Source organism: Pseudophryne corroboree, chromosome 2 (assembly GCF_028390025.1).
Source record: "Pseudophryne corroboree isolate aPseCor3 chromosome 2, aPseCor3.hap2, whole genome shotgun sequence".
In the NCBI taxonomy this organism is placed as follows: Eukaryota; Metazoa; Chordata; class Amphibia; order Anura; family Myobatrachidae; genus Pseudophryne; species Pseudophryne corroboree.
The window spans coordinates 4,103,988-4,128,083 of NC_086445.1; the positions used below are offsets into that span (position 1 = coordinate 4,103,988).

General features: G+C 49.1%; 1 protein-coding gene across 1 annotated transcript in view; it reads right to left on the reverse strand.

Moving 5' to 3' along the window:
* The window catches only part of LOC135051331 (transient receptor potential cation channel subfamily M member 2-like), a 381,374-nt gene that overhangs the window by 22,587 nt on the left and 334,691 nt on the right, over nucleotides 1-24,096 (reverse strand). Inside the window, exons 17-18 of the mRNA XM_063957386.1 lie at nucleotides 12,760-12,878; nucleotides 6,879-7,014 (exon numbers count right to left, since the gene is read on the reverse strand). Of these exons, the coding sequence (XP_063813456.1) occupies nucleotides 6,879-7,014; nucleotides 12,760-12,878 (255 nt within the window). The remainder of the gene's footprint in view (nucleotides 1-6,878; nucleotides 7,015-12,759; nucleotides 12,879-24,096) is intronic.

Consider the following 24,096-nt stretch of genomic DNA (forward strand, 5'->3'; position numbering starts at 1 on the left):
TCTCCTACACCTCCTCCTCTCTCCCCTCCTCTGTCTCCCCTCCATATCAATGTTTCCTTTCCCCCCAGTCTCTTGCACCTTCTCCTCTCTCCCCTCCTCTGTCTCCCCTCCATCTCTCTGTTTCCCCCCCCCCTAGTCTCCTACACCTCCTCCTCTCTCCCCTCCTCTGTCTCCCCTCCACCCCTCTGTTTCCTTCCCCTCTAGTCTCCTTCATCTCCTATCTCCCCTCCTCTGTCTCCTCTCCATCTCTGTTTCCTTCCCCCCATATCTCCGACACCTCCTCCTCTCTCCCCTCCATCTCTCTGTTTCCTGTCCCCCTAGTCTCCCACACCTCCTCCTATCTCCTCTCCTCTGTCTCCCCTCCACCCCTCTGTTTCCTTCCCCCCTAATCTCCTACACCTCCTCCTATCTCCCCTCCTCTGTCTCCCCTCCATCTTTCTGTTTCCTTTCCTCCCTAGTCTCTTACACCTTCTCCTCTCTCCCCTCCTCTGTTTCCCCTCCATCTCTCTGTTTTCTTCCCCCCTAGTCTCCTACACCTCCTCCTCTCTCCCCTCCTCTGTCTCCCCTTCTTCCCTCTGTTTCCTTTCCCCCCTAGTCTCTTACACCTCCTCCTGTCTCCCCTCCTCTGTCTCCCCTCCATATCTCTGTTTCCTTTCCCCCTAATCTCATACACCTCCTCCTATCTCCCCTCCTCTGTCTCCCCTACATCTCTCTCTTTCCTTTCCTCCCAGTCTCATACACCTTCTCCTCTCTCCCCTCCTCTGTTTCCCCCCATCTCTGTTTTCTTTCCCCCTAGTCTCCTACACCTCCTCCTCTGTTCCCTCCTCTGTCTCCCCTACATCCCTCTGTTTCCTTTCCCCCCTAGTCTCTTACACCTCCTCCTCTCTCCCCTCCTCTGTCTCCACTCCAAATCTCTGTTTCCTTTCCCCCTAGTCTCCTACACCTCCTCCTTTCTCTCCTCCTTTGTCTCCCCTCCATCTCTCTGTTTCCTTCCCCCTAGTCTCCTACACCTCCTCTCTCCCCTCCTCTGTCTCCCCTCCATCCCTCTGTATCCTTCCCCCCCTAGTCTCCTACACCTCCTCCTCTCTCCCCTCCTCTGTCTCCCCTCCATCCCTCTGTATCCTTCCCCCCCTAGTCTCCTACACCTCCTCCTATCTCCCCTCCTCTGTCTCCCCTACATCTCTCTGTTTCCTTTCCCCCCCAGTCTCTTACACCTTCTCCTCTCTCCCCTCCTCTGTTTCCCCTCCATCTCTCTGTTTCCTACCCCCCTAGACTCCTACACCTCCTCCTTTCTCCCCTTCATCTTTCTGTTTCCTTTCCCCCTAGTCTCCTACTCCTCCTCCTCTCTCCCCTCCTCTGTCTCCCCTCCACCCCTCTGTTTCCTTCCCCCCCCTAGTCTCCTACACCTCCTCCTCTCTCCCCTCCTCTGTCTCCCCTCCACCTCTGTTTCCTCCCCCCTGTCTCCTACACCTCCTCCTCTCTCCCCTCCTCTATCTCCCCTCCACCTCTGTTTCCCCCCCCCCTAGTCTCTTACACCTCCTCCTCTCTCCCCTCCTCTGTCTCCCCTCCACCTCTGTTTCCTCCCCCCCTAGTCTCCTACACCTCCTCCTCTCTCCCCTCCTCTGTCTCCCCTCCACCCCTCTGTTTCCTTCCACCCTAGTCTCCTTCACCTCCTCCTATCTCCCCTCCTCTGTCTCCTCTCCATCTCTGTTTCCTTCCCCCCATGTCTCCTACACCTCCTCCTCTCTCTTCTCCATCTCTCTATTTCCTGTCCCCCTAGTCTCTTACACCTCCTCCTATCTCCTCTCCTCTGTCTCCCCTCCACCCCTCTGTTTCCTTCCCCTAGTCTCCTACACCTCCTCCTATCTCCCCTCCTCTGTCTCCCATCCATCTCTCTATTTCCTTTCCTCCCTAGTTTCTTACACCTTCTCCTCTCTCCCCTCCTCTGTTTCCCCTCCATCTCTCTGTTTTCTTCCCCCCTAGTCTCCTACACCTCCGCCTCTCCCCCCTCCTATGTCTCCCCTTCTTCCCTCTGTTTCCTTTCCCCCCTAGTCTCCTACACCTCCTCCTCTCTCCCCTCCTCTGTCTCCCCTCCATCTCTCTGTTTTCTTCCCCCCTAGTCTCCTACACCTCCTCCTCTCTCCCCTCCTCTGTCTCCCCTCCATATCTCTGTTTCCTTTCCCCCCTAGTCTCATACACCTCCTCCTCTCTCCCCTCCTCTGTCTCCCCTCCATATCTCTGTTTTCTTCCCCCCTAGTCTCCTACACCTCCTCCTCTCCCCCCCTCCTATGTCTCCCCTTCTTCCCTCTGTTTCCTTTCCCCCCTAGTCTCCTACACCTCCTCCTCTCTCCCCTCCTCTGTCTACCCTCCATATCAATGTTTCCTTTCCCCCCAGTCTCTTACACCTTCTCCTCTCTCCCCTCCTCTGTCTCCCCTCCATCTCTCTGTTTTCTTCCCCCCTAGTCTCCTACACCTCCTCCTCTCTCCCCTCCTCTGTCTCCCCTCCATCCCTCTGTATCCTTCCCCCCTAGTCTCCTGCTCCGCCTCCTTTCTCCCCTCCTCTGTCTTCCCTCCATCTCTCTGTTTCCTTTCCCCTCATTTCCTGTCACCCCACTTTCATTCACCTCTACCCCATGGTCCTACTACCCCGTGACTCAGCTATGCTCACTACCTCCCTTCCCTGTCATCACCGATGGTTGCCATGCCCATGAGCTAGGGTTCGATTCCCGCAAAGGACACACTTGTATATCTGTGTAAAGATTAGCATCCACAGTTTTTTAAAATTTTGCCAAAACAAGTCCTGTCTCAGACATGCACACAGATATACAGTCTCAGACATGCACACACATATACAGTCTCAGACATGCACACAGATATATAGTCTCAGACATGCACACACATATACATACAGTCTCAGACATGCACACAGATACACAGTCTCAGACATGCACACACATATAAAGTCTCAGACATGCACACAGATATACAGTCTCAGACATGCACACAGATATACAGTCTCAGACATGCACACACATATACATACAGTCTCAGACATGCACACAGATACACAGTCTCAGACATGAACACACATATACAGTCTCAGACATGCACACACATATACAGTGTCAGACATGCACACACATATACAGTCTCAGACATGCACACACATATACAGTCTCAGATATGCACACACATATACAGTCTCAGACATGCACACACATATAAAGTCTCAGACATGCACACACATATAAAGTCTCAGACATGCACACACATATACAGTCTCAGACATGCACACACATATACAGTCTCAGACATGCACACACATATACAGTCTCAGACATGCACAGACATATAAAGTCTCAGACATGCACACAGATATACAGTCAAAATTAGAAAAAAAACGTAGGTGCTACTTATTACACAAATATACAAGTGTGACTTTTCAAACTACGATAGTCTTATCTTTATGAGACTGAGCAATGGACCATTGCTTTAATACGTAAGTTTGCGTCCTTATACACTATTTTTATTTATTGATTTATTGATTGATTTTTTGGGTCCCGACAGAGGGGTATATTTACTAAGCTCCCGATTTTGACCGAGATGCCGTTTTTTCATCAAAGTGTCATCTCGGTCAATCTCGGTCATTTACTAAACACTAATCACGGCAGTGATGAGGGCATTCGTAATTTTTTGCTAGTTCAGGTAAAAAATTACGAATGAATACACCATCGGTCAAATTACGCCTGTTTAGATACGAATCTCGGTCATTTACTAAGCAAAAAAACACAAAACACTGCCGTGAAAAATTACAATTCGCAAAAAAGTCCTAAAAAAAAACAGACCTGCTTTTTTTATTCGTGATTTGAGATGCATGCAGGGATCCATGAGATCCGTGCATGTATATCAATGGGAAGGGGTGGGAAAGTGTTTTTTGTTGTTAAAAAAAATTGCGTGGGGTCCCCCCTCCTAAGCATAACCAGCCTCGGGCTCTTTGAGCCGATCCTGGTTGCAGAAATATGGGGAAAAAAATGACAGGGGTTCCCCCATATTTAAGCAACCAGCATCGGGCTCTGCGCCTGGTCCTGGTCCCAAAAATACGGGGGACAAAAAGAGTAGGGGTCCCCCGTATTTTTAAAACCAGCACCGGGCTCCACTAGCTGGACAGATAATGCCACAGCCGGGGGTCACTTTTATACTGCGCCCTGCGGCCGTGGCATCAAAAATCCAACTAGTCACCCCTGGCCGGGGTACCCTGGGGGAGTGAGGACCCCTTCAATCAAGGGGTCCCCCCCCCCCCAGCCACCCAAGGGCCAGGGGTGAAGCCCGAGGCTGTCCCCCCCCATCCAATGGGCTGCGGATGGGAGGGCTGATAGCCTTTGTTGAAAAATAAAAGATATTGTTTTTAGTAGCAGTACTACAAGTCCCAGCAAGCCTCCCCCGCATGCTGGTACTTGGAGAACCACAAGTACCAGCATGCGGCGGAAAAACTGGCCCGCTGGTACCTGTAGTACTATTACTAAAAAAATACCCAAAAAAACACAAGACACACACACCGTGAAAGTATAATTTTATTACATACACACATACATACATACTTACCTTAAGTTCCCACGCAGGTCGGTCCTCTTGTCCAGTAGAATCCAAGGGGTACCTGTTGAAAAAATTATACTCTCGAGATCCAGTGGTCCAGGCTCCTCGGCAAATCCAGGGTTAATCCACGTACTTGAATAAAATAAAAAAACGCTGTCACGACCACGAACTGAAAGGTGACCCATGTTTGCACATGGGTCACCTTGCCCCGAATGCCAGAAACCCACTTTGCCTTCTGGCTAAGTGGGTTTCTTCAGCCAATCAGGGAGTGCCACGTTGTAGCACTCTCCTGATCAGCTGTGTGCTCCTGTCTTCACTGACAGGCAGCACGCGGCAGTGTTACAATGTAGCGCCTATGCGCTCCATTGTAACCAATGCTGGGAACTTTCTGCTCAGCGGTGACGTCACTTTAGGTCAACCGCAGGGCAGAAAGTTCCCATCATTGGTTACAATGTAGCGCATAGGCGCTACATTGTAACACTGCCGTGTGCTGCCTGTCAGTGAAGACAGGAGCACACAGCTGATCAGGAGAGTGCTACAACGTGGCACTCCCTGATTGGCTGAAGAAACCCACTTAGCCAGAAGGCAAAGTGGGTTTCTGGCATTCGGGGCAAGGTGACCCATGTGCAAACATGGGTCACCTTTCAGTTCGTGGTCGTGACAGCGTTTTTTTTATTTTATTCAAGTACATGGATTAACCCTGGATTTGCCGAGGAGCCTGGACCACTGGATCTCGTGAGTATAATTTTTTCAACAGGTACCCCTTGGATTCTACTGGAGAAGAGGACCGACCTGCGTGGGAACTTAAGGTAAGTATGTATGTATGTGTGTATGTATTTAATAAAATTATACTTTCACGGTGTGTGTGTCTTGTGTTTTTTTGGGTATTTTTTTAGTAATAGTACTACAGGTACCAGCGGGCCAGTTTTTCCGCCGCATGCTGGTACTTGTGGTTCTCCAAGTACCAGCATGCGGGGGAGGCTTGCTGGGACTTGTAGTACTGCTACTAAAAACAATATCTTTTATTTTACAACAAAGGCTATCAGCCCTCCCATCCGCAGCCCATTGGATGGGGGGGGACAGCCTCGGGCTTCACCCCTGGCCCTTGGGTGGCTGGGGGGGGGACCCCTTGATTGAGGGGGTCCCCACTCCCCCAGGGTACCCCGGCCAGGGGTGACTAGTTGGATTTTTGATGCCACGGCCGCAGGGCACTATATAAAAGTGACCCCCGGCTGTGGCATTATCTGTCCAGCTAGTGGAGCCCGGTGCTGGTTTTAAAAATACGGGGGACCCCTACTCTTTTTGTCCCCCGTATTTTTGGGACCAGGACCAGGCGCAGAGCCCGATGCTGGTTGCTTAAATATGGGGGAACCCCTGTCATTTTTTTCCACATATTTCTGCAACCAGGATCGGCTCAAAGAGCCCGAGGCTGGTTATGCTTAGGAGGGGGGACCCCACGCATTTTTTTTTAAAAAATTACATTGTTTACTTTAAAAAAAAAAAAAAAAACCCCAGCACGGATCACACAAATCCGGCCGAGATTGATTGTAAAAAAAAACGGCAGTGTTTTGCTAATCACTGCCATTAAATTAGGTAAAAAAACACGAATGACATCGACATCGGAAGCAAAGAAAAACACGAATACGACAGCTTAGTAAATTAGTCGTAATCCATTCAAAAAGTTGCAGTTTTACACTGTCGATGTCATTCGTGATTGAACTTTGACCTTTTTTCGGAAATTACGAATCTTAGTAAATAAACCCCAGAGAATGAATATTTTCTACAATGTCCCTTTATTTACAGTACACTATACAATTCAAGTTCCTGATTGACTCTCTCCGTCTGACCGTTGGTCTGTGTGTATAACATTACAGTTGTCACTAACCATTTGCCAGAGCTTGCTAAGAGTACACTATTACAGTACGATTACTGTACAGTATATACATCTGCCACTATTTTCTCTACAGTACTGGATTAGTGGAGCATTAGCCACCCAGTGGTGAAGATGTGTATTGCATGATGTGTATTTTGTCGCACCTCAATGAGCCTCTACACGCAACACCTCAACAACCTGAGCTACAGCTAATGCGCGACAAATACTCCGTTTAGGTGGAGAAACTGCAACAATGAAGGAGGCTCAATTTGTACCTATGACAGAACTTTACGCAGAGCAGGAATCAGGTCCAAACAATATGAATATAGTTATCTCTACTTATATTGAGAGCATAAACAATAAGTAAAACATAATCAGGGTGTACAGGAGATTGTTCATATAGACATCTTACCATTCTGCGAAAAACGATAACCTGAGGCGCTATGACGTTGCTGACGGTGAAGACTTGCAAGAGATGAATACAGAAGAATATGTAATCCACAGAGAGGAATACCCGGCCCAGATATACTGTATCAGTGCGGACCAATCTAGGAGAGTAGCAGAATCAGCGCAACAGTTTAATCGTAGAATATGGTTATCGGACAAATTCACAATATTCTCCAACTGTTCACTGGAGACTCAAGATCCATTCCTGGCACACAGATAGCAGAGGACTGAGTAAGCCCGAGGGCACATAAGAACCCAGGATTGTGGCTGATGTATGACATTAAATGGAGTATATAGTATGATAGGGTTACGGAGGACAGTCACATAGTAGTCTAACCGATAAGTGGAGCTGGATTTACCATTATGATTACATAGGCTAGCTGAGGGATGTGTCCCAGCAGTTACACCACCCTGAGTCCAGCCAATACAGATTCTTTTACATATCTCTGTGCTTTGTGTTTATTTTCTTGTTCATCTGTCTCTGTTCTCCCCATTGCATTCTAGTTCTGTCCAGACATCTTTGCTTTCACACAAACCATCTCTACCTACACCCAGTCCATCTCTACCTACACCCAGTCCATCTCTGCCTACGCCCAGTCCAACTCTGTCTGTGCCCAGTACATCTCTGCCTTCACCAAGACTATCTCTACCTACCCCCAGTCCATCTCTATCTACACCCAGACCATCTCTACCTACGCCCAGACCATCTCTGCCTACACCCAGACCATCTCTGCCTATACCCAGTCCATCTCTACCTACGCCCAGACCACCTCTGCCTACACCCAGACCATCTCTACCTACACCCAGACCATCTCTGCCTATGCTCAGACCATCTCTACCTACACCCAGACCATCTCTGTCTACACCCAGTCCATCTCTGCCTACGCCCAGACCATCTCTACCTATGCCCAGTCCATCTCTGCCTATGCCCAGTCCATCTCTACCTACGTCCAGTCCATCTCTGCCTATGCCCAGACCATCTCTACCTACACCCAGACCATCTCTGCCTATGCCCAGACCACCTCTGCCTATGCCCATACCATCTCTACCTACGCCCAGACCATCTCTACCTATGCGCAGTCCATCGCTGCCTATGCCCGGACCATCTCTACCTATGTGCAGTTCATCTCTACCTATGCCCAGATGATCACTGTCTACACCCAGACCATCTCTACCTACACCCAGACCATCTTTGCCTACACCCAGACCACCTCTACCTATGCCCAGTCCATCTCTACCTATGCCCAGTACATCTCTACCTACACCATCTTTGCCTACACCCAGACCACCTCTACCTATGCCCAGTCCATCTCTACCTATGCCCAGTACATCTCTACCTACACCCAGACCAACACTACCTACGCCCAGGCCATCTCTACCTATGCCCAGACCATCTCTACCTACGCGCAGTCCATCACTGTCTACGCTCCCTAGACCATCTCTATCTACACCCAGTCCATCTCTACCTACACCCAGTCCAACTCTGCCTACTCTCAGTCCATCTCTGCCTACACCCAGACTATCTCTACTTATGCGCAGTCCATCACTGTCTACGCTCCATAAACCATCTCTACCTACACCCAGTTCATCTTTACCTACACCCAGTTCATCTCTGCCTATGCCCAGTCAACCTCTGCCCATGCCCAGTCCATATCTGCCTACACTCACACCATCTCTACCTATTCCCAGTCCATCTCTACCTATGCCGAGTCCATCTCTACCTATGCCCAGTCCATCTCTACCTAAGCCCAGGCCATCTCTACCTACGCTAAGGACATCTCTGCCTATGCCCAGTCCATCTCTGCCTACACCCACACCATCTTTGTCTACGCCTAGACCATCTCTGCCTACGCCCAGTCCATCTCTGCCTACGTCCAATCAATCTCTGCCTATGCCCTTACCATCTCTACCTACACCCAGGACCCTGGCCATCTCTGCCTATGCCCAGACGACCTCTACCTATGCCCATACCATCTCTATCTACGCCCAGACCATCTCTACCTATACGCAGTACATCTCTGCCTATGCCCAAACCATCTCTACCTATGCGAAGTACATCTCTGCCTATGCCCAGATGATCAGTCTACACCCAGACCATCTCTATCTACACCCAGACCATCTCTACCTACGCCCATTCCATCTCTGCCTACGCCCAGTCCATCTCTGCCTTCACCAAGACTATCTCTACCTACGCCCCCAGTCCATCTCTACCTACACCCACACCATCTCTACCTACGCCCAGACCATCTCTGCCTACACCCAGACCATCTCTGCCTACACCCAGTCCTACTCTACCTATGCCCAGACCACCTCTGCCTACACCCAGACCATTTCAACCTATGCCCAGTTCTTCTCTACTTATGCCAAGTCATCTCTGCCTAAGCCCAGTCCATCTCTGCCTATGCCCAGACCATCTCTAGCTATTTAAAGGCAATTTCTGCCTACACCCAGACCATCTTTGCCTACGCCAAGGCCATCTCTGCCTGCACCCAGGCCATCTCTGCCTGTGCACAGTCCATCTCAACCTCAGACCAGGCCAACTCTGCCTACACTCACACCATCTCTACCTATGCCCAGTCCATCTCTACCTATGCCCAGTCCATCTCTACTTATGCCCAGTTCATCTCTACCTAAGCCCAGGCCATCTCTGCCTACGCTAAGGACATCTCTGCCTATGCCCAGTCCATCTCTGCCTACACCCACACCATCTTTGTCTACGCCTAGACCATCTCTGCCTATGCCCAGGCCATATCTGCATACGCCCAGTACATCTCTGCCTACGCCCAGTCCATCTCTGCCTACGTCCAGTCCATCTCTGCCTATGCCCTCACCATCTCTACCTACACCCAGACCATCTCTGCCTATGCCCAGACGACCTCTACCTATGCCCATACCATCTCTATTTACGCCCAGTCCTTCTCTACCTATGCCCATACCATCTCTATCTACGCCCAGTCCTTCTCTACCTATGCCCAGACCTCGTCTGCCTACACCCAGACCATCTCTGCCTACACCCAGTCCATCTCTGCCTACGCCCAGACTATCTCTACCTACGCCCCCAGTCCATCTCTACCTACACCCACACCATCTCTGCCTACACCCAGTCCATCTCTACCTATGCCCAGTCCATATCTGCCTTCACCAAGACTATCTCTACCTACGCCCCCAGTCCATCTCTACCTACACCCACATCATCTCTACCTACGCCCAGACCATCTCTGACTACACCCAGACCATCTCTACCTACGCCCAGTCCATCTCTGCCTATACCCAGTCCATCTCTACCTATGCCCAGTCCATCTCTGCCTACCCCCAGACCATATCTACCTTCACCCAGTCCATCTCTGCCTATGCCCAGTCCATCGCTGCCTACGTCCAGTCTATCTCTGCCTATGCCCAGACATCTCTACCTACACCCAGACCACCTCTACCTATGACCATACCATCTCTACCTACACTCAGACCATCTCTACCTATGTGCAGTCCATCTCCCTATGCTCAGACCATCTCTACCTATGCGCAGTCCATCTCTGCTTATGCCAAGATGATAACTGTTTACACCCAGATCATCTCCACCTACACCAAGACCATCTCTGCCTACACCCAGACTACCTCTACCTATGCCCATACCATCTCTACCTATGCTCAGTCCATCTCTAACTATGTGCAGTCCATCTCTTCCCATGCCCAGTCTATCTCTGCCTACGCCCAGACCATTTCAACCTATGCCCAGTTCATCTCTACTTATGCCAAGTCATCTCTGCCTACGCCCAGTCCATCTCTGCCTATGCCCAGACCATCTCTAGCTATTTAAAGGCCATTTCTGCCTACACCCAGACCATCAGTGCCTATGCCAAGGCCATCTCAGCCTGCACCCAGGCCATCTCTGCCTGTGCACAGTCCATCTCAACCTCAGACCAGGCCAACTCTGCCTACACTCACACCATCTCTACCTATGCCCAGTCCATCTCTACCTATGCCCAGTCCATCTCTACCTATGCCCAGTCCATCTCTACCTAAGCCCATGCCATCTCTGCCTACGCTAAGGACATCTCTGCCTATGCCCAGTCCATCTCTGCCTACACCCACACCATCTTTGTCTACGCCTAGACCATCTCTGCCTATGCCCAGGCCATATCTGCCTACGCCCAGTCCATCTCTGCCTACGTCCAGTCCATCTCTGCCTATGCCCTCACCATCTCTACCTACACCCAGACCATCTCTGCCTATGCCCAGACGACCTCTACCTATGCCCATACCATCTCTATCTACGCCCAGACCATCTCTACCTATGCGCAGTCCATCTCTGCCTATGCCCAAACCATCTCTACCTATGCGCAGTACATCTCTGCCTATGCCCAGATGATCAGTCTACACCCCGACCATCTTTACCTACACCCAGACCATCTCTACCAACGCCCAGTCCATCTCTGCCTACGCCCAGTCCATCTCTGCCTTCACCAAGACTATCTCTACCTACGCCCCCAGTCCATCTCTACCTACACCCACACCATCTCTACCTACGCCCATACCATCACTGCCTACACCCAGACCATCTCTGCCTACACCCAGTCCATCTCTGCCTACGCCCAGACTATCTCTACCTACGCCCCCAGTCCATCTCTACCTACACCCACACCATCTCTACCTACGCCCAGACCATCTCTGACTACACCCAAACCATCTCTACCTACGCCCAGACCATCTCTGCCTATACCCAGTCCATCTATACCTACGCCCAGTCCACATCTGCCTACCCCCAGACCATCTCTACCTTCACCCAGTCCATCTCTGCCTATGCCCAGTCCATCGCTGCCTACGTCCAGTCTATCTCTGCCTATGCCCAGACCATCTCTACCTACACCCAGACCATCTCTGCCTACACCCAGACCACCTCTATCTATGACCATACCATCTATACCTACACTCAGACCATCTCTACCTATGTGCAGTCCATCTCCCTATGCCCAGACCATCTCTACCTATGCTCAGTCCATCTCTGCCTATGCCCAGATGATAACTGTTTACACCCAGATCATCTCCACCTACACCAAGACCATCTCTGCCTACACCCAGACCACCTCTACCTATGCCCATACCATCTCTACCTATGCTCAGACCATCTCTATCTATGTGCAGTCCATCTCTTTCCATGCCCAGTCCATCTCTGCCTATGCCCAGACCATTTCAACCTATGCCCAGTTCATCTCTACTTATGCCAAGTCATCTCTGCCTACGCCAAGTCCATCTCTGCCTATGCCCAGACCATCTCTAGCTATTTAAAGGCCATTTCTGCCTACACCCACACCATCTTTGCCTACGCCAAGGCCATCTCAGCCTGCACCCAGGCCATCTCTGCATGTTCACAGTCCATCTCAACCTCAGACCAGGCCAACTCTGCCTACACTCACACCATCTCTACCTATGCCCAGTCCATCTCTACCTAAGTCCAGTCCATCTCTACCTATGCCCAGTCCATCTCTACCTAAGCCCAGGCCATCTCTGCCTACGCTAAGGACATCTCTGCCTATGCCCAGTCCATCTCTGCTTTTGTCCAGGCAACCCAGGTAATCTCTACTTCTACCCAGGGGCTATGCACCAATACCATGTGGTAGATTTACTATTAAGCAGTTTGTCAAAGCCACTGATGATCGGTGGCTTTGACCAATGGATTGAAAGCAAGAATAGAAGCAGAAGGTAAAGCAGGATATATCACATTTTCTTTTCTGCTGCTTTAAATTCATGACCAATTAATGACAGGCTGACAAACTGCATGTTAGTAAATTTAGCCCAACTCTAACTCCCCCGGGAGACAGCTCATCATCTACCTATGAATACAATCTCACCTGCAGATGACCCCCACAGCAAAGAAACACAATGCAAGTACTTCTATCTGGTTCCAGAAATTGGTGATGTAGCGGTATGCATTTGTCACAAACCCGTACTGGGCGGGATCATAAAATAACTGCAAAAAGAGAAACCTGAGCGTCAGAAGAATCTTCACCAGGAGAAAACACATTTCCACATACAGTAAAAAGAGAGATGTGAGGAAGGGTTACCAGTCACACAGAAGATAAAAAATGCTGATTAAACAGAGAATAGCAGCACATACAGAATATCCTCCTGATGAAGTTACATTAAGCAATGACACGCATTGATGACTTTGTTATATACTGCTTTTCTATCTGCAATCATGGAACTTGAGTGGAGAAGAAGTATGACTCTTTTTTGGGGTGCACTCTTAGGATAATTAGCAATGATCAAGATATAGGTAAGTATATTAAAACTTAACTTTCAATGAGAAATAGTTAAAAGTTGGTATCCAAAATTACACACACAAACATACAAAAAACATATATAATTAAACAAAAAATTCTTATATCTTTGGTCTTCAATTTTGATAAGAGGTATAATCCTAAATGTAATTATGAGACCAAATCTGCCGTTTCCGCAAGCTGGTGTCAGAAATAAAGGCACTGGGTTTGTGCCAGTTAGCGCAGCCCTAAAATATAACAAATGATAGCCTTTTGTGCCATGGTAGCCTTTTTTTTTGGCACAAAGGGCTATCATTTGTTATATTTCAGGGCTGAGCTAACTGGCACAAACCCAGTGCCTTTATTTCTGACACCAGCTTGCGGAAAGGGCAGATTTGGGGGTATATTTACAAAGATTCGTGTTTTAGCCGTTTTTAAGGGTGTTTGATCTCGAATGGTATCGGGTGCATTTTACTGCAACTTTTTGAATCCTGATACGGTCATTCACTAAGCTGCCGACTTTTCCAAATTCGTATTTTCCGATGTCGATGTTATTCGTAATGTCAGGCAGTGTTTTACGGGAGTGATGAGTAAAACACTGCCTGACAAAACACAAGGAATCCCGGCCGGATCTGTGAGATCCGTGCAAAGCTTCATTGTGTACCTTAAAAAGGTGTTTAAAGTGTTTAAAAATCTGGAAAAAATTGCGTGGGGTCCCCACTCCTAAGCATAACAAGCCTTGGGCTCTTTGAGCCGGTCCTGATTGTAAAAATATGGGGAAAAATTTGACAGGGGATCCCCCATATTTAAACAACCAGCACCGGGCTCTGCGCCAGGTCCTGGTGCCAAAAATACGGGGGACAAAAAGCGTAGGGGTCCCCCCTATTTTTAACACCAGCACCGGGCTCCACTAGTCAGAGAGATAATGCCACAGCCGGGGGACACTTTTATCTTGGTCCCTGCGGCCCTGGCATTAAATCACTAACTAGTCACCCCTGGCCGGGGTACCCTGGAGGAGTGGGGACCCCTTAAATCAAGGCCCCCCCCTCCAGCCACCCAAGGGCCAGGGGTGAAGCCCGAGGCTGGCCCCCCCATCCAAGGGCGGCGGATGGGGGGCTGATAGCCAAGTGTAAAAAGTAGAATATTGTTTTTTGTAGCAGTACTTCAAGTCCCAGCAAGCCTCCCCCGCAAGCTGGTACTTGGAGAACCACAAGTACCAGCATGCAGGGGAAAAAAGGGGCCGCTGGTACCTGTAGTACTAATACAAAAAAAAATACCCAACAAAAAACAGGACACACACCGTGACAGTAAAACTTTATTACATACATACATACACACCTACATACATACATACATACTTACCTATGTTCACACGAGGCTCGGTCCACTTCTCCATGTTTACTCCACGGGGTACCTGTGAAAATAATTATACTCACATAATCCAGGGTAGCTTCTGTCCTCTATGTAATCCACGAACTTGGCAAAAAAACTAACTGAAAAAGCCGAACCACGCACTGAAATGGGTCCCATGTTTACACATGGGACCCCTTTCCCCGACTGCTGGGACCCCCCCCCCCCTGACTCCTGTCAAAGAGGGTCCCTTCAGCCAATCAGGGAGTGCCACGTCGTGGCACTCTCCTGATTGGCTGAGCGCTCCTGTAGTGTCAGTGAGGCTGCGCACTGAAGATACAATGTAGCGCATAGGCGCTCCATTGTATCCAGTGGTGGGAACTTTGCGGTCAGCGGTTGACCGCGAGTAACCTCAACCGCTGACCGCAAAGTTCTCACCATTGGATACAATGGAGCGCCTATGCGATACATTGTATCTTCAGTGCGCAGCCTCACTGACACTACAGGAGCGCACAGCCAATCAGGAGAGTGCCACGACGTGGCACTCCCTGATTGGCTGAAGGGACCCTCTTTGTCAGGAGTCAGGGGGGGTCCCAGCAGTCGGGGAAAGGGGTCCCATGTGTAAACATGGGACCCCTTTCAGTGCGTGGTTCAGCTTTTTCAGTTAGTTTTTTTGCCAAGTACGTGGATTACAAAGAGGACAGAAGCTACCCTGGATTATGTGAGTATAATTATTTTCACAGGTACCCCGTGGAGTCTACATGGAGAAGTGGACCGAGCCTCGTGTGAACATAGGTAAGTATGTATGTATGTATGTATGTAGGTGTGTATGTATGTAATAAAGTTTTACTGTCACGGTGTGTGTCCTGTTTTTTGTTGGGTATTTTTTTTTTGTAGTAGTACTACAGGTACCAGTGGGCCCGTTTTTCCGCCGCATGCTGGTACTTGTGGTTCTCCAAGTACCAGCTTGCGGGGGAGGCTTGCTGGGACTTGTAGTACTGCTACAAAAAACAATATTCTACTTTTTACACTTGGCTATCAGCCCCCCATCCGCCGCCCTTGGAGGGGGGGGGGACAGCTTCGGGCTTCACCCCTGGCCCTTGGGTGGCTGGATGGGGGGACCCCTTGATTTAAGGGGTCCCCACTCCTCCAGGGTACCCCGGCCAGTGGTGACTAGTTAGTGATTTAATGCCAGGGCCGCAGGGACCAAGATAAAAGTGTCCCCCGGCTGTGGCATTATCTCTCTGACTAGTGGAGCCCGGTGCTGGTGTTAAAAATACGGGGGACCACTACGCTTTTTGTTCCCCGTATTTTTGGCACCAGGACCTGGCGCAGAGCCCGGTGCTGGTTGTTTAAATATGGGGGATCCCCTGTCAAATTTTTCTCCATATTTTTACAACCAGGACCGGCTCAAAGAGCCCGAGGCTGGTTATGCTTAGGAGGGGGGACCCCACGCAATTTTTTTTCACAGTTTTTACAGTAAACAGACCCTTTCCCATAGATACAATATAACCACAGAGTGGAGGAAAGGGTAAAGGAGTGCGCTTTAAACTAGCAGCAAATGTGTCAATATTCTGTCTTGGAGGGTACTCTCAACCTCCACCACATAGAAAATGAAGAAGAAGAAGTGACAGAAGTAGACCAAATGCGCTAAGAGGATGTGATAAAAATAAAACTGAATACGTTCACCACTTTTTTCTCCTCCATGTTTTGCGTATGTGGATATATTCCTCATGTGCATGTAAGGAAATTAAAGAGAAAAATATGCCATATGGTGAAGCACAGTTTAATACATTAAAAAATATCACAATAAAGAATATCACAATTCCAACATCAACAATTAGAAAGTGCATGTGCAAGTAATGACATATGAGTGGGGAATCCTTCGGAGGCTGCAAAGTGAACAATTACATAGGTAAGAATGTCATTCTGTTTGGACAAACACCTTGAAAAAGACCCGATTTGGCGGGTTGAAACGCATTGGTGGACGTGTGGGGAGACGGAAGCGGCTGATCTGACTGAGAACAGACAGGAGAGACATCTACACGTATGGTCTGCGGAACCCGGGCAATCTAACGGACTCATGCGCTGTCAGGATTGATCTTTGTGAATAGTCTTACATCCAGCCGGTAATTGTTCACTTTGCAGCCTCCGAAGGATTCTCCACTCATATCAGGGATGTGCAGTCAGGGGAGGCAGGGGAAGCAGTGCCTCCCCTGTCATAATGATTGAAGTAATACAAGGAAGATATTTATAACACATGTTCTATGTCATAATTAATAATAATAATTTTATTTATATAGCGCTCTTTCTCCAATAGGAATTATCTTCTTTGCATTTTTCTAATCATATTTGCAGGGGAAATACTGCTAACTGTGGGTGGGAGGCAGCTTAGAGCGCTGCCTCGCACTGATAATGTGAAAGTGTCTGAGGCTGGAGGCGGGCCGGAGGCGGGGCCAAACGGAGGGCAGGAAAGGCCCATTGAAAAACATAAGAGTAGAGGCACCAGCAGATCTGCCTCAATGACAGGGGAGTGCCTGCTTCCCACCTCAGAGCATGCCCCTGTCTGTGAGGCAGATTTGATTGGTCAGCAGCTACAGCACTGAGCAGTTTTCCTGCTGTCAGTGCAGAGTCCGGCTTTCTTCCTCCCTCCCTCCCCCCCTCTCCAGGTGCTGGTCGTGTACAGGTGCTGAGGTACGCAGATCCCACACATCTATACCAGCTGCAGGGGTAGCATTGTTATCAGGGGGCTGTTACAGTCAGGTAGGATCAGGGCTATGGCTGTGTGTCACTGTCTGCTCCAGCCTTGAGTTTCCCAGCCCTCAGCTACTGCCTGTGGATGTGACTTTTACTGATAACAGTAATACCCCTTTTACACTCGCACTCCCGGGTCACTCCCGGGACTGACCCCTTTCACACTGCACTAAGGGGGACATTTACTAAGCAGTGATAATAGCGGAGAAGTGAGCCAGTGGAGAAGTTGCCCATGGAAACTAATCAGCACTGAAGTAACATCTATAATTTGCATACTATAAAATGATACAGAGCTGCTGATTGGTTGGTTGGGTAACTTCTCCACTGGCTCACTTCTCTGCTCTTATCACTGCTTAGTAAATGTCCCCCTAAGACCTGGGATCGACCCGGGACAGCCCCATTCACACTGATCCCGGGATATCTGCAAATGCATATGCATGTCATTAGAAATGGCCTTTTCTGGCTCACATAGATGAGGTCACACTAGTCAACAAAAGGGAGGGGTGAAGAAGAATCAACACAATTTTTTTTTTTTTTTCATTTTTATAGGGTTTGCGGTGTATCTCTGGGTGTTTTGCGCAGTGTGTACTTTGTACCCCCAGCGCGGCGTTTGTGCACAAAGTCCGTACACGGTACGGGACTCTGTACGCAAACGGTGTACAAAGTACGTAGGTTGTGTACAGAGTATAGCGGCAGCAGCGGCTTTCTCTTACGCTTCCTGGACGCTCCCCAGGGCTCTGAAAGGTGACATCATCTTTTCAGAGCCCAAGAAAGCTCCAATCCGAGGCCTTTAAACAGTCCCGGGATAGTAAAACCCGGGACGGGCCCTTTCACACTACACAGCTTCCCGGGACGGTCCCGGGACCAACCCTGGACGAGACCTGGGTTGAAATCCCGGGATGCTCGTCCCGGGAAATTGACCCTGTACCCTTTCACACTGACAAAAATCCCGGGATGATGCGCGTTCATGTGCAAAATCCCGGGATTTTCATGCGAGTGTAAAAGAGGTATTACTGGAGTATATGTCCCTCTCTTACACACACGCTGCAGCAGCACAGCCCTGGCAGGGAGTGGGAGGAAGATGGAGGCTGGGGCTCTTCCATAGCTTCGCTAAGGTCTGGTTGTTGTGTAGTACCAGGAACGCTGAGTGATGACACTGAGGTCCGGCTTCCTCTCTGGGCTGTCACGTGCCAGGTTTCTGATGGCAGGGGAGGATAGCCACTATGGTATTGTCCTCAGCAATCTCCCAAAATATACTGCATGTGAGCAGATGCCTAAAAATTCTGGCATCGCTCCTCAGTGATAAACTCACACAGATCCCACAGGAGGGATCCGGTTAGGATCCCGTCTATCGGGATACCAGCTGTCAGAATACTGACATCCGAAAACCCAACACAAGGGTTAATTCAGATTACATCGCTGTCGCGATGGGACCACAATTCACCCTCCATGGTGCCAATACACACGCGCAGGTTCCGTACTGCATGCGCACCCACCAAATGCGATAGTCCGCAATGGGTGCAAACACCTCTGCCTGATTGACAGGCATAGGCGTTTGCAGTGCAGGCTGGGGGGGGGGGGGGGGGCGCTCCTGCAGCCGCTCCGATGTAAAAAATGGCGGTGGCCCTCCTGCATACGCATCCCTAATTTCTGCGTGAGCGATGCAATTGCAATTGTTTTACGATCGCATAGTTGGGCCCGCCAATTAGCATGCTGGGCAGCCTTGCCCTGCGATGAGCGGCTCCCAGCATGCCACAAGAGGGATTGCACATTCTCTTTTTTAGCAAAATCTGGAATCCGTGCTGAATAAGGTTCACCATCCCAGTGCCGGAATCCTGACAGCCAGGATGCCAAATGACAAGCCAGCGGGACCATGCAGGGAGGGGGGAAGTTAGGTTAAGGCTGCTGGGGGTGGGTTAGGTTTAGGCTGTGTCCCTGGCGGGTTAGGTGTAGGCTGCGGGGAGGAGGGGTTAGTGTTAGGCACTACCCCCGGAGGGTTAGGTGTAGGCTTCAGGTAGGGAGGGTTAGGGGGCCAGGGGGGAAGGTAAGGTAGGTATATATACTCTGTATATAGATGATCAAGCTGCTGCTGCAGGGACAGGGAGGTGGGAGAGGAGCACTGGAGCCCCCAGGAGGACACATCAGTTCAGCTGCTGCTGCCTGGTCGTGCACCTCATAGCACCCAGCACATCATACACAGTGTAGACCTGCCCTGGGCTGGCTGCATCAGTGTCTGTGCTGTGAGTTAACCCCCAGCAGCCGCGGACATGGACACCACTGCGCTGAAGCAGGATGCGCTGAAGTTCACAAAGCTGTGTTCCACTCCAAGGTATGATCCCAGCCCCCTCTGCCTTACCCTGTACACTGCAGCGTACACCTGCGTTGTGGTGAGCTGCATTACATCACTTACCCATGCTGCTGTACACTGTATATAGATCATGTATGTTGTGTGACAGTAAGCACCTGTCCCCATTCCAACTCCTGTGTACAGTGATACCCAACAGCGGAGAAAGTAACTGTTTACTCTCCTAGAATACAGTTGTCATTTTATACAATCCCGGCCATAATGAGCATAATGTGTAAGGGCCACTACAACTGCTCCTTTCCCATGACCGCCAAAGTATATAATCGCTTACCAGAAAATATGTTCGGACCAGCCCTGCGTGCAGTGGCGTAACTAGAAGTTTTTCTCCCCCAAGCCAAAAAATTCTTCGGTGCCCCCCCATCCCCCATAATTGGCACTATTAAATGGACAAACATGCGCACGCCGCAAAAGGGGCGTGGCTTAGTTGGAATGGGCGTGGCTTTGCATAAAGTGGCGTGGCATTGCAGGAAAAGACTACCTTATACCCCAGTTTTGCAACCTGCACGCCCATACGTTGGCCACCACAGGAAAGAAAAATAATCCTGATTCATGCCCCTTACATTATTTGTCATTTTTCCTCCTTATAGTAATGCCCAGTATACATTATGCCACATACTGCAATGGCCCTTAGACATTATTCCACACACAATAATGCACATGACACAATATGCACACACTGTAATGCCCCCGACACATTATGCCACACACCGTAATGCCTGTGATACATTATGCCACACACCGTAATGCCTGTGACACATTATGCCACACACTGCAATGCCTGATACATTATAGCACATACAATGCCTGTGACACATTATGCCACACACCGTAATGCCTGTGACACATGACGACAGGAATCGCAATGCCCGTTATACATTATGCTACACACTGCAATGCCCCTGATAGATTATAGCACATACAATGCCTGTGACGACATTATGACACACACTGCAATGACCCTGAGACATTATACCACATACCACAATGCCCGTGATATAGTATACAACACACAGTAATGCCTGACACATACCGCAATGCCCGTTATACATTATGCCACACTGCAATGACCCTGAGACATTATACCACATACCACAATGCCCGTGATATAGTATACAACACACCGTAATGCCTGACACATTATGACACACACCGCAATGTCTGTGATACAATATACCACACACTGCAATGACCCTGAGACATTATACCACATATCACAATGCCCGTGATATAGTAAACCATACACCGTAATGCCTGTGACACATACCGCAATGCCCGTTATACCCTATGCCACACTGCAATGCCCCTGAGACATTATACCACATACCACAATGCACGTGATATAGTATGCCACACACCGTAATGCCTGTGACACATACCGCAATGCCCGTTATACATTATGCCACACTGCAATGCCCCTGAGACATTATACCACATACCACAATGCACGTGATATAGTATGCCACACACCGTAATGCCTGTGACACATACCGCAATGCCCGTTATACATTATGCCACACTGCAATGCCCCTGAGACATTATACCACATACCACAATGCCCGTGATATAGTATGCCACACACCGTAATGCTTGTGACACATTATGACACACACCGCAATGTCCGTGATACACTATGCCACACACCATAATGCTCATTACACATTAAGTCCTACAGTAAGGCTTCTAATTACTTTTAAATTACCTGCTCGTTGCCAGGGGTCTCATGCTCTTGGTTTCATGCACGGTGCCAGGGGTTTTCATGCTCAGGGTGTCATGCTCGTTGCCAGGGGTTTCATGCACTGGGTGTCATGCTCGTTGCCAGGGGTTTCATGCACTGGGTGTCATGCTCGTTGCTAGGGGGTAGTGCTTGTTGCTAGGGCTGTGCTCCCAGTACCACATATGTCCCCAGTGCCAGATATTCCCCCACGGTGCCAGGTACTCACATGCCCCCAGTGCCAAATATAGCCCCCCCCCCCCAGTGCCACATATGCCCCCAGTGCCAGATATTCCCCCACAGTGCCAGGTGCTCACATGCCCCCAGTGCCAAATATAGCCCCCCCCCCCATGTGCCAGGTACACATACAGTGCCATATATGCCCCCTCAGTGCCCCCCCAGTGCCATATATTCCCCCTCAGTGCCATATATACCCCCTCAGTGCCCCCCCAGTGCCATATATGCCCCCTCAGTGCCCCCCAGTGCTATATATGCCCCCTCAGTGCCCCCCTGTGCCATATATGCCCCCTCAGTGCCCCCCCAGTGCCATATATGTCCCCTCAGTGCCCCCCCCCGCGCTCCCCCGCTGCTGTGAAGGAGGGACAAGGAGGGCACAGCGCGCGCTTCTCCCGTGTCCCTCCTGCATCTCTGTCTGGTCTAATAAAGGAAGTGCCGGTTCGTGAGCCAATCAGAGCTCACGAACGGCACTTCCTTCATTAGACCCGACGGAGATGCAGGAGGGACACGGGAGAGGTGCGCGCTGTGCCCTCCGTGTCCCTCCTTACAGCAGGGAGGGAGAGGAAACAGCAGATTGACATGCGGACGCTTGTCCGCATGTCAATCTGCTCTAAATCAGTAGCGGCGCCCCCGCAGCCCCTCGCCCCCAAGCCACCTCGAGGGCTGCGGGGGCAGTAGTTACGCCACTGCCTGCGTGTATCTTAATACTTTACTGCTTGCATAACATCTTTAAAGTGAGACTGTTGCACCTTTTGTATAATGCCCATGGAACCACTGGGTTAATACACTCTATTCTGGTTGAGCAAGTGCCTCCCCAGTCATTAACCTCACCGCACGTCACTGACTCATTTGTCATTACTTGCACTTGCACTTTCTAATTGTTGATGTTGGAATTGTGATATTCTTTATTGTGATATTTTTTAATGTATTAAACTGTGCTTCACCATATGGCATATTTTTCTCTTTAATTTCCTTACATGCACATGAGGAATATATCCACATACGCAAAACGTGGAGGAGAAAAAAGTGGTGAACGTATTCAGTTTTATTTTTATCACACCCTCTTAGCGCATTTTGGTCTACTTCTGTCACTTCTTCTTCTTCCTGTCCCATAGATAACCATGCACAGATCTCACTGATCCGTGCATGGTTATCCAAACTCGACTGGAAAAAGCAGGTCTATTTTTTTGCTGCTTTTTTTAACGATTCGAAAAAAAATACACCCGCACTTGAGCACTCAGAGACTAACACCCAAATACGAATGAATAGTGAATACCCGTATTGTATGAAATAACAGCCGCGTTTGACTGATGGTCTATTCATTCGTATTTCTGAACTTTGCCAATCAAACCATTACGAATAGACCAGACACTGCCGAGATTTGTGCTTAGTGAATTCCCGTGTTGGGACTTAGAAAAAAAACACAAATCGGTCAAACTCGGATTATTAGTAAATATTGGCCTTGGTCTCATAATTACATTTAGGATTATACCTCTTATCAAAATTAAAGTCCAAAGATATAAGAATTTTTTTTTTAAATATATATGTTTTTTGTATGTTTGTGTGTGTAATTTTGGATACCAACTTTTAACTATTTCTCATTAAAAGTTAAGTTTTAATATACTTACCTATATCTTGATCATTGCTAATTAGCCGAAGAGTGCACCCCAAAAAAGAGTCATACTTCTTCTCCACTCACGTTCCATAGTACTATTTTTGACTCAGGGTGCACCGCCATATAGACTTCATCTGGGAATATTCCCCTTGATTGTCTGTTCTTGGGCCTTCATAAATTTTTGCAACTGGTGCGGAATCCTCCCTCTTACATTTTTCTATATATAATCATGTAAGGTCTTGGAGAAATGCAAGAATGATGAGGCATTGATGAAAGCTAACCAGACCAGTGTAACCTACAGTACTTACCTTAAGGATTTCAATACACACTGGGCTGATTGTCTCACTCTATGGCAAAAAACAGTTCTGTAAACTTGATAATTGTCTCAGTATAACAATAGATATGTGCACCTATTATACACATACACCAGTTATTGGGGGAACGGTGCGTATGTGTGCACCTAGTATACACATACACCAGTTACTGGGGGGACGGTGCGTATGTGTGCACCTATTATACACATACACCAGTTATTGGGGGAACGGTGGGGATGTGTGCACCTAGTAATCACATACACCAGCTATTGGGGGAACGTTGGGGATGTGTGCACCTAGTAATCACATACACCAGTTATTGGGAGGACAGTGTGGATGTGTGCACCTAGTAATCACATACACCAGTTATTGGGGGAACGTTGGGGATGTGTGCACCTAGTAATCACATACACCAGTTATTGGGAGGACAGTGTGGATGTGTGCACCTAGTAATCACATACACCAGCTATTGGGGGAACGTTGGGGATGTGTGCACCTAGTAATCACATACACCAGTTATTGGGAGGACAGTGGGGATGTGTGCACCTAGTAATCACATACACCAGTTATTGGGAGGACAGTG